The sequence below is a fragment of the Berghia stephanieae genome, chromosome 4, assembly GCF_034508935.2.
Source record: "Berghia stephanieae isolate SIO BIC M18660-M18661 chromosome 4, UCSD_Bste_1.3, whole genome shotgun sequence".
Lineage (NCBI taxonomy): Eukaryota > Metazoa > Mollusca > Gastropoda > Nudibranchia > Aeolidiidae > Berghia > Berghia stephanieae.
Genome location: NC_088363.1, coordinates 42,044,320 through 42,054,319, shown reverse-complemented (window position 1 = coordinate 42,054,319; position 10,000 = coordinate 42,044,320). Strand labels below are relative to the sequence as shown.

Here is a 10,000-nt window from a genome sequence, read left to right as displayed (position 1 = left end):
TATTGAATCATATTGTGTTGTGCGGTATGACACTCGCTTTCGAATCGGAAGGGCATGGGTTCGTGCCTCGCTTGGCGCATAGTTGAGTCCTTGGAAAAGGCTCTTTACTCACTTTCTCCCACCGTACTCAGGTGTAAAATGCGTACCTGCCCTTTAACAGCGTTGTCTCTATCGGAAATAATGTAATATCGCCTAACAGGCGTCATGTCTCGATCTACACGTTACGTGTTGCTGTTGATTAGGGACCCTTTGTAAAGCGTTTTGAGCACGTTTAGTTGATATTGCACTTTATAAAAGCTCAAAAGAAAAAAAACGTTTAATACACATTGTGCGTGTTAGTGAAAGTGTTGGAGGAAAATACATTGGGTGTGCGCACGCATCCTATTGTTTACATTCCAAGATCTTAGAAAGGACGGGTTTATTTTTTCTCTGCTGTCTATCTGGGGTTTTAAGTAATGTACTTATGTTTGTTGTTAGCTTAGAAAGGATTTTGAGCCTGAAACGTTCCACGTTTGGCACTTTGTTCTCTTTTGAGACTGTTATATTAATTTTTGTTCAATTCATATTATTTGAAGGTTTGTAAACAGGGCGCTTGATTTAATCTGCAGGATTTAGAAAGGAAGTTCCTGGGTTTGAGCCTCGCTCGGCGCATAATTGAGTCCTTGGAACAGACTCTTTACTCATATTCTCTCACCATACTCAGTGGTAAATGAGAACCTGGCCGTTAACATCGTAGACTCTCTACGGAAAAAAATGTAATTTCGTCTAACAGGCGCCATGTCTCGTACTACATGTTAAGCGTTGCTGTTAGCCAGAGACACCTTGTAAAGCGCTCTGAGCACGTTTAGTGGATATTGCCCGGTATAAAAGCTCATTTAATTAACATTGTTGTAATAGAGATTATATTGCGTTGGTTTTAGAGTAAATTCATTACAGTCAGCAGTTATGCCAAAACAATTTGGATTAACATACCTGCAAATGAGTTTACATCGGTTTCAATCGTCTTAATAAGTTTAAAGATGAAAGCAGTTATAATACAGACACCACGAGAGAAGGCGTCGATTAGAGTCGATTGACTTACGATGATGGCGGCGGGCGTAATGAGATACCAATTTGCCAGCCAGTAGATCTTAGGTCTCCATCCCAACATCATCTTGATGTCTTGACGGAAATTGCCCATACCTGGAAATTGATGATGATGATGATGATAAGGATGATGATGATGTGATGATGATGGTGGTCATGATGGATATGGTGAAGATGGTGATGGTGATTATATCATAATAATGATCTTGATGATACTGATGATGATGATGATGATGATGATGACGACGACGACGACGACGACGATGATGATGATGATGATGATGATGATGATGATGATGATGATAATGATGATAATGAGTGGATTCGACATATATACTATAAAATAATAAACACTTCAATACTGATAGTGACAGTGATTTATCAAAGATTTCACATTCAGCATAAAACTATTTCAAATACGAAAGGTAATAAAGCACTCAAACTAAATATAGTTCAAGTTTATTCAATCTTAGGCTTTCGCCAATAAATCACACAATTTGATGACAACATACATGAAAGTGGAAAAAATGGTAAATTGATGGAATGAAAATATGAATAGTTATAATATACTAATTTTGTTGGGACACACCCTCATATTTTACCATCCAGATTTATATATTATTTAAACTAGAGTTTTAAATTCCATTTGACAAGTCTAATTGATATAGCAGTATAATACATAATATTGAAAAATAGAAGTTTAAATTTTATTCAGAATTTTCACTTTATTGTCTTGTTTAACGTGTGTTTTGTTGGCATAGGGGAAACCCGAAGCGTCCATTTCTTTTGTTATTTTGGATTAGTTTGATTCAAACATCCATACTACTTTTTTCCAATATTTTTTCATTGTAATTTATTTTACTAATTCGATCTTCAAGCCGGAACATCTGCCTAGATAGATGTGTAAGGCGAAGTGTGACAATGAGTCAGTGGGGAATTTAGGTGTAGAGCGAAATGCATATATTGTACAAAAATGAATATAACAGCTTCAAAATAGGACAAAATACCAAACACGGAACGTTTCGGGCTCAAAACCCTTCCTCAGCCAACAACAATACAACAACAACAAAAAAAAAAATAAAGAAATAAATACATTACTAAATTCCAGATAGACGACAATTGTACAATTTCAAAGATTTTTCTTTAGAGAAGATCCTCAATTATCTCTGTCGATGTGTAATTATTTGCAGATATATATGCACGTCGATGGGGGTTGATAATTTAGGTATTGTTATCTAATTTAATTATTAATTGATTAATTAACTTATTAAATAATTAATCTATTAATTAAATCTTTAGATGAATTTACAATTGCCTAAAAATAAACTTTTGTAATTGTAATTAGCAATTGTAATTGTTATAAAAATGGCTGACCGTAGACATAGGAGACACAGATACACTCTAGCAACGCGACCACCATCAGGTTGTAACTCCCACTGTAGTCATTGAGTAGGTTGAGGACTCGGATACCACCCTATTTAGGGGGGGGGGGGTTGGAGGAGGAAGGGGAAATGGGGGTGGGGGGGGGGGGGGGGGGGGAAATGGGGGGGGGGGGGGGGGGGGAGGAGGAGGTGGAAAAAAAAAAGGGGGGGGGGGGGGGGTTAAGTAAGAATTGGATACATGAAATATCATACAATCTAGGAATATATACTGTAATGAATATTTGATATATTAGATATCTAGGTCATTATATACGCTTTTAATTATTCGATTTTTATTTTAAACAACGGTTAAAAAGCCAAACAACGCAAAACAAGAAAACAAAATAGAAAACCCCACTGAAAAACAAAGCAAAAAAAAAAAAAAAAGAAAGCAAAACAAACAAATCCCCCCCCCCCCCCCAAAAAAAAAACCCCCACCCCCACACAAAATCGAAACAAAACAAAACAAACAAAAAAAAGCAAAGAACAAAAAAAATTCCAACGGAAATAAAACACCACAGACCCCCCCCCCCCCTCTCCCACTATAAAAAGACCCAACGTAAAAGAAATTACAATCAAACGAACAAAAACCCCCAAAACCCCCAGAAAACATACGAACAAATAAAAAAAAAAAAAACAACCAAACAAACACAAAAACAAAAAGGAGCAATTAAAAATCCCCAAACATATATAATATTAAATAACTATAATATATATAATATATATATATATATATATATATATATATATATATATATAAAATAAATAACAAAACAAAAATAAAACAAATGAAAAGTCCAAACAAAACTAAAAACAACAAAAACAAGAGATAGATAGACTTACATGCGTGGTCTGTGGAATACCACAGGCAAATCCAATGACACAGATGAATAAGGTGAAGGTCGTCTTGTTCTTCCTGAGGACGTTTGGGAACATATCGGAAATGGCTGAGATGATGGTCTCCATGAGGGCGAACTGGTGACGTAGAAAATTAAAGACAGATCATAAAAAGGAACGTATATATAGCAGACTTTTCAACTGATTCACAATGTTCTTCTTCATCTTTTACTTCCAAGAAGCTGCAAATCATCTTTGATCACGCATAGTCGCAGATGAGGAATTCCAAAGCTTCATAGTGGCTGAACTGTTGGTAAATTGTGCGGCTATGTGGTCTTGTGCTATGACACTCGCCTTCGGAACGGAAGGTCCTGGGTTCGAGCCTCGCTTGGCGCATAGTTGAGTCCTTGGAAAAAGGCTCATTACTCCCATTCTCTCACCGTGATGTCTCTGTCCGAAAAAAAAACAAACTTGTAATATCGTCTAACAGGCGTCATGTTGGGACCCTTGTAAAGCGCTTTGAGCACGTTTAGTGGATATTGCGCTATATAAAAAGCTCAATTTCTTTTGAAATTGAGAAATTAGGGAGCAAGCACCGTGTACGATAAAGATCTGAACTAGTCCGTGTAAAACGGTGCCAGACAAAGGAAGAAAGAAAAATACAAAGAAAAAAAAACATCCCCAAAAAATCAATCTAACTCGATTGGGTATCGAACTTCAGACAATCAGAAAGTCTGAGGTTCGATCCCCAGTCGGTGTTTCTTTCTTGAATTTTTCTTTCATACTTTGTCTGGCACCGTTTTATACAAACTTGTTTAGACAGATGGTTGGTGCTTTGATCACTCTGCTTGACTGTTCCACAGTCAATCAGAGAATGAGAAAAATGATTTCTGACGGAGTTAAATATTTTACCGGGGCTTCCAGTTTCTCATTGTACTGTTCGTTTCACGAGGTGTAATTTCTTAATCTTAACTTGAGATTTATTTATATAGCTCTATATTCACTGAACGTGCTCAAAGCGCTTTACAAAGTGTCCCTGACCAACAGCAACACAAAATGTTTAGAACAAGACATGGCGCCTGTTGAGCGATTTTACATTTTTTCCCGACAGAGACAACGCTGTTAACGGCCAGGTGCTCATATTACACCCGAGTAAGGTGAGAGAATGTGATTAGAGAGCTTTTTTCAAGGACTCAACTATGCGCCGAGCTAGGCTCGAACCCAGGACATTCCGATCCAAAAGCGAGGGTCGTACCACAAAGCCACATAGTCGCATAGATTATCTAGTACTAGTACTTCAATGGATTCCGCCTGAATGGCTCGGCAGAAACTGTTTCACACAAGTCAAGTGAGAGAATGGAGGAAAAGTGCGATCCTTAAAGAAGAAGAAGAAGAAGAAGAAGAAGAATAAGAAGAAGAAGAAGAAGAAGAAGAAGAAGAAGAAGAAGAAGAAGAAGAAGAAGAAAGAATGAGAGAGAGAGAGGTAGTGAGAGAGAGAGAGAGAGAGAGAGGGAGGGAGGAAGGAGAGGAGTGAGAGAGGGTTTGGATAGATGGAAAAAAGATGGATAGATAGATAGAAGATAGATAGATAGAGGCAGACAGATCCACACCACACAACACACACACACACAACACACCAATTCTCTCTCTCTCTCTCATAGAGAGGAAGAAAGAAGAGAAAAGAGAAAGAAATAAAGAGAGAGAGAGAGAGAGAGAGAGAGAGAGAGAGAGAGAGAGAGAGAGAGAGAGAGAGAGGGGGTGGGGGGTCGAAGCGGAGGAGGATTAAAAATGCAGCTGACATACCTGACTATCCAAACCCAGGGTGAGAATCATGAAGAAAAAGAGGAAAGCCCAGACAGACGAGGCAGGTAGACGTGAGATTCCATCAGGGTAAGCCACGAATGCCAGACCAACACCTAGGGATATACGAGAAAGAATAGGATGCAACAGTCGTAACGTCACTTCCTTCGTATTGACGCATAGTAACTTAGTAAATGGTTCTAAACTATCGGAACAATGGCGGACGCCCTTATGAAATACTTCTCCGACGAGCATAAAAGTGAATCCAGAGGAGAAAAACATTTAAAAAATCTGATCATGTTTTGACTTTTATAGATTCTGATCACATGACATGTGAAAAATTTCCAGCCAGCATGAAGACCCATCGCGTCAATCTGGATTTGGAATGAACTAAATAAAAAAGATTGAGTTTAAAGCGACGTGCACTAATTTGCAGGTCTGACAACCCAAATTGTTATGGGCTCATTGTTGTAATGGAAATACTCTCAAACAAACGCAAAACCATTGTCAATTTCAATAATGTTAAATCAGGCCCATAATTGCGATCGGTTATCAGACCTGAACGTTCGAACACCTCGGTTTAAAGTAAAAATGGTTAGAATTAAGACATTCAAGTTTTTTTTTTTAATTTAAGACAAACAGACATTTTCAAAAACTTAAAATATATAATTTGAGCTTAAAGTTTAACTAGAAATATTTGGTTCACTCCGTCATGGTACCATTTTGAGACGACTGGTTACAAATAACTTTGAATGAACATTCACGGAGTCCTTCCTTTGTCAACTCGACTCACCAGAGGTTGCAACGTCTTCGACCTCTTGATTAGTCTGATGGGCCATGTGACCAAGCAAGGAGAATATGGCGAATCCGGCAAATATGGAAGTCCCACAGTTGATGAAAGAAACTATGAGAGCGTCCCTGTAGCAGTTGTTCTTGAATTTGTTGTAGGAGGACATGGTGAGAAGACCTCCGAACCCAACGCCCAGGGAGTAGAAGATTTGGGTTGCCGCGTCGTTCCAAATCTGAAGGGAAATGATATTATATTCCAAAAAGACAAATGAGCTCAATAAAAAGCGTCTGTCTTGTTTGATACTAGATCTGTGACACAGTGTCAGACTCAGAGAAATGAAAATCGTACAAAAGAAAAGTTATCCTTCTTATATTGTGCCCTCCAGTGGATGATTGTTTTGTCCCCTCTTATTTAAACATGTTTTGTTTGGTGTTGTGTCATAATACCTGTTAGTATCTTGTCTAGCACTAGCCTATAACCTGCTCCCTAAATTTTCGCTAAGATATTATACTAAAAGACTTTTTATGTTTTGATATTAGCTATGATGGCATAGGAAAAAAACACAATTGATGTATTAGAACGAGGAATCAGAGATGATTTTTCTTGTTTTAAATGTTTTAACATACTGAAAAGTAAAGGCGTTTACTATGCCTTTTATATTACACGATGCTTGCCAATCTTGGTTCTAAATAAAAAAATATAATGTATTGTGAGTCTAGTGGTGTGACCTCTAGGTTCCTGATTAGAGTCCTGTGGTTAGCGCAAGGTTGAGGACATGGAAAAGACTCTTTACTCAGATTCCCTCCTGAAACAGGACTAAAACCTGGGACCTCCCAGGTCACAGTACGTCCATAAGCACTCAGTCCCTTATTTAGTATTATATCCAACCGTATCATAACGTATCAATCCGGAGAGGATTATTTTTAGGCAGCACCAAACAATCTGCAGTATTATATCTTTATGGCCTTCACCTTGGCATCTTTCAACTTATCCCACTCCGGTACGATATAGAACTCAACGCCGTCCTCATAACCTTCAAGTGTCAGACCCCGGACAAGCAGCACGATGAGGATGGCGTAGGGGAAGGTGGCCGTGAAATACACAACCTGAAACGTGGACAAATATGGTTGGAAAACATAAGTAACTTCAAGCTTTCAGTCAAGACAACAAATACAAAAGTTTGGGTTTCCCTGTAATTATATCAATGATGCAAAGTAACTATATTTATTTAATATCCCATAAACATCTGAAGCACCAAAAAATAAAAAAAAATAAAAGAAAAGAGAAACCAACTTAAGAAGTAAACTTAAAATCAAAAACAGACAGACAAAAAAAAAAAAAAAAAAAAAAAAAAAAAAAAAAAAAAAAAAGAAAGAAAAAAAAAAGAAAAGAAAGAAAATTAAATGGAAACTCCAACAAAAATAAACAAAATGAAATAACCCAACAAAAATCCAACAACAGTCAAATAAAAACTAAAAAACAAAAAAACCAACAAAAGCAAAACAAAATAAAACAAAAAACAAAAACAAAAATCAAACAAAGACAAAACAAAAAACAACAGAAACAAATCAAAAAAAGAAAAAAGAAAAAGAAAAACAGAAAACAAAATGGAAACCTCAACAAAAATAAACAAAGTAAACTAACCAAACAAAAATTCAACAAATGTTAAATAAGAAAACAAACAAACAAAAATAAACAAACAAAAAAAAACATAAATAAAATTAAACAAAAAACAAAACAAAAACAAAAAAACAAACCCCAAAACAAACCAAAAAAAACCTAACACAAAAAAAAATAAAAAATAAACATACAAAAAACAAAACAAAAAACAAACAAACAAGACCTAGCAATAATTCATTATCATATCTACATGTTTCCGAGCTTTATCTGTAGATAAATTACAATTGTCTCGTCCTCCATGTTAATTTTTGCTTTTGGCTTGCGATCCATTGTAAAGCCCGACGAGCACATTTAGTGGATAATGCACTAAATAAAAGCTCATTTCTTTCTTAAGTCAAAGTCAACAGCATGAGTGAGTCATGAGTACAAAAATCCCATAACAACATTGTTGCTACTTTTCCTTTGGTGACAATTATTTGATCTGCATTTGTAGAGACCTCCCTACTTGAAAATTTAAAAAATCGTAATTTTTGGGAGATAAGAATCGTAGTCCTTATAGTTTAACTTTAAAAATCAACAGATGGATTAAATATCACTTCAAAATTCTTAAAATTATGAATTCTGTCATCACCCTTCAGTTTTGATAATTTTTTAATAACTTAGAGATGCTCGTGATGTTCAGAATTTGGAGTCAAAATCTCGTTATTATACGAATTTTTCGTAAAAGTAGGCTGGTCTGTTCATAGTGTGACAATAAGAGCAATAATAGGTCTCGCTCTTAGAGTTGAAAATAAAGCACCAGCCACAGTCACTGTCGTCTCACCTTCCCAGAAGTCTTGATTCCTTTCATCAGACAACCAAAAATAAGGATCCAGGCCAGAAGGAGAGTCAGACACAGCTTGAGGCTGATGTCCCCAAGGTCACCTATGTCGTCAGAGTGTTGTTGTCTGAGGACGTAGTACCTAGGGTGGGCGTAGTGGATCGGAGATACAGTGGTAATATGTCACATGATCAAAAGATAATGAAATATGACGCTGATCATAATATTGGGTTGATACAATAAAAAACAAGAGATAACATGAGTAACAGACAAGAAATATTTTGCCTCTGTATTTTAACACTTAAAGCTGGTTTCCCAAAACTAAGTGGATTTTTAAATACTTTTTGAGATTGAATAATGACTGCTAGTTAAATATTTTACTGGGGCTTCGGTATCTCATTGTATTGTTCTTTTCACGAGGTGCATTTTTTTGCTCTAAACTTGAGGTTTTTTATATAGCTCAATAATCACTGAACGTGCTCAAAGCGCTTTACAAAGGGCTCCTGACCAACAGCAACATGTAACATGTAGAACGAGACATGACCTCTGTTACAATTTTTTTTCCGACAGAAACGGCCAGGTATTCATTTTACACCTGAGTACGCGAGAGAATGTGAGTAACGAGCCTTTTCCAAGGACGCAACTATACGAGGCTCGAACTCAGGACCTTCCGATCCGAAAGCGATTGTCATATCACTAGACCACATAGCCGCACAAATATAAGATATAATGATAGACTGGATAGTGGAAATTTTAAGGGAAATTATACTAAATACCTCAAAATGGTAAGAACAGAGGAAATGAGATTTGGAAAACTGCTCATCAATTGTATTACATTAAATGCGCTTAATAATGGATTTGTGGTTAGATTATAGGTAGGCTTCTCGAGATTATTTTTTGGAAAGGTTTTGCTTTTAACCACTATAGAATCATTCTTACTTCCAAAATTCCTCCGAGGCTGTGGTGTATGAAATCTGACAACTGTCAAACCCTTTGTATCCCGCCACCTCCTTCAAAGTGAGGTCAGAGAACCCTGTGATTAAAGGGTATTTGTCTGCCAGGCCAGTCCAGAACTTGTCGTAAAGGGAACTTTTTTGTGTCTGAGCATCGAAGTCTTTGTATGAAGAGAGGGCAAATTTCATTTTTACACAATTTCTCTTGTACAAGTCACCTGGTATGGAGAAAAGAAGGATTGCATTTAGATGGCGTATATCCACCCACACCATGCTCTACACGCACTACAGTTGTGTTCGCTTAAAGATGAAACAACCTACACTTAACAGTGTAGCTGTTTGATTTTAAATTTTCTTTTGCAAAACACCAAAACGAGGAAATTGAAATATTCTGGACATTCAAAGAGGCATACAAGTTTAGAATAACAGTATTGTCGCGGCTTGAAGAAAAGCAATGGAGAGACATAGAGAGGTGAATTCATAAAACTACTGTGGGAGGTTATAGACGTACTGGCTTGACCAACTTGAAAATAATGGCGATTTAAAACAAAAACAAAACAAAGGTAAGAACAACAACAACAAAGCTCAAATTATAAGCAGTGTGAATCGTTTTGTACTTTATTGAACATTTTGGTTTAGTGCAAAATCTACACCAAATGCTCATATCACTTTA

At 36.6% G+C, this 10,000-nt stretch overlaps 1 protein-coding gene across 2 annotated transcripts in view; it reads right to left on the bottom strand.

Moving 5' to 3' along the window:
- The window catches only part of LOC144970601 (sodium-dependent proline transporter-like), a 25,212-nt gene that overhangs the window by 4,323 nt on the left and 10,889 nt on the right, over nt 1-10,000 (bottom strand). For both annotated transcript variants that reach the window (XM_078910394.1, XM_078910393.1), the window contains exons 5-12: nt 9,314-9,545; nt 8,378-8,516; nt 6,906-7,040; nt 5,938-6,166; nt 5,148-5,260; nt 3,351-3,482; nt 2,461-2,560; nt 1,082-1,182 (exon numbers count right to left, since the gene is read on the bottom strand). In XM_078910394.1, coding sequence (XP_078766520.1) covers nt 1,082-1,182; nt 2,461-2,560; nt 3,351-3,482; nt 5,148-5,260; nt 5,938-6,166; nt 6,906-7,040; nt 8,378-8,516; nt 9,314-9,545 — 1,181 coding nt within the window. The remainder of the gene's footprint in view (nt 1-1,081; nt 1,183-2,460; nt 2,561-3,350; nt 3,483-5,147; nt 5,261-5,937; nt 6,167-6,905; nt 7,041-8,377; nt 8,517-9,313; nt 9,546-10,000) is intronic.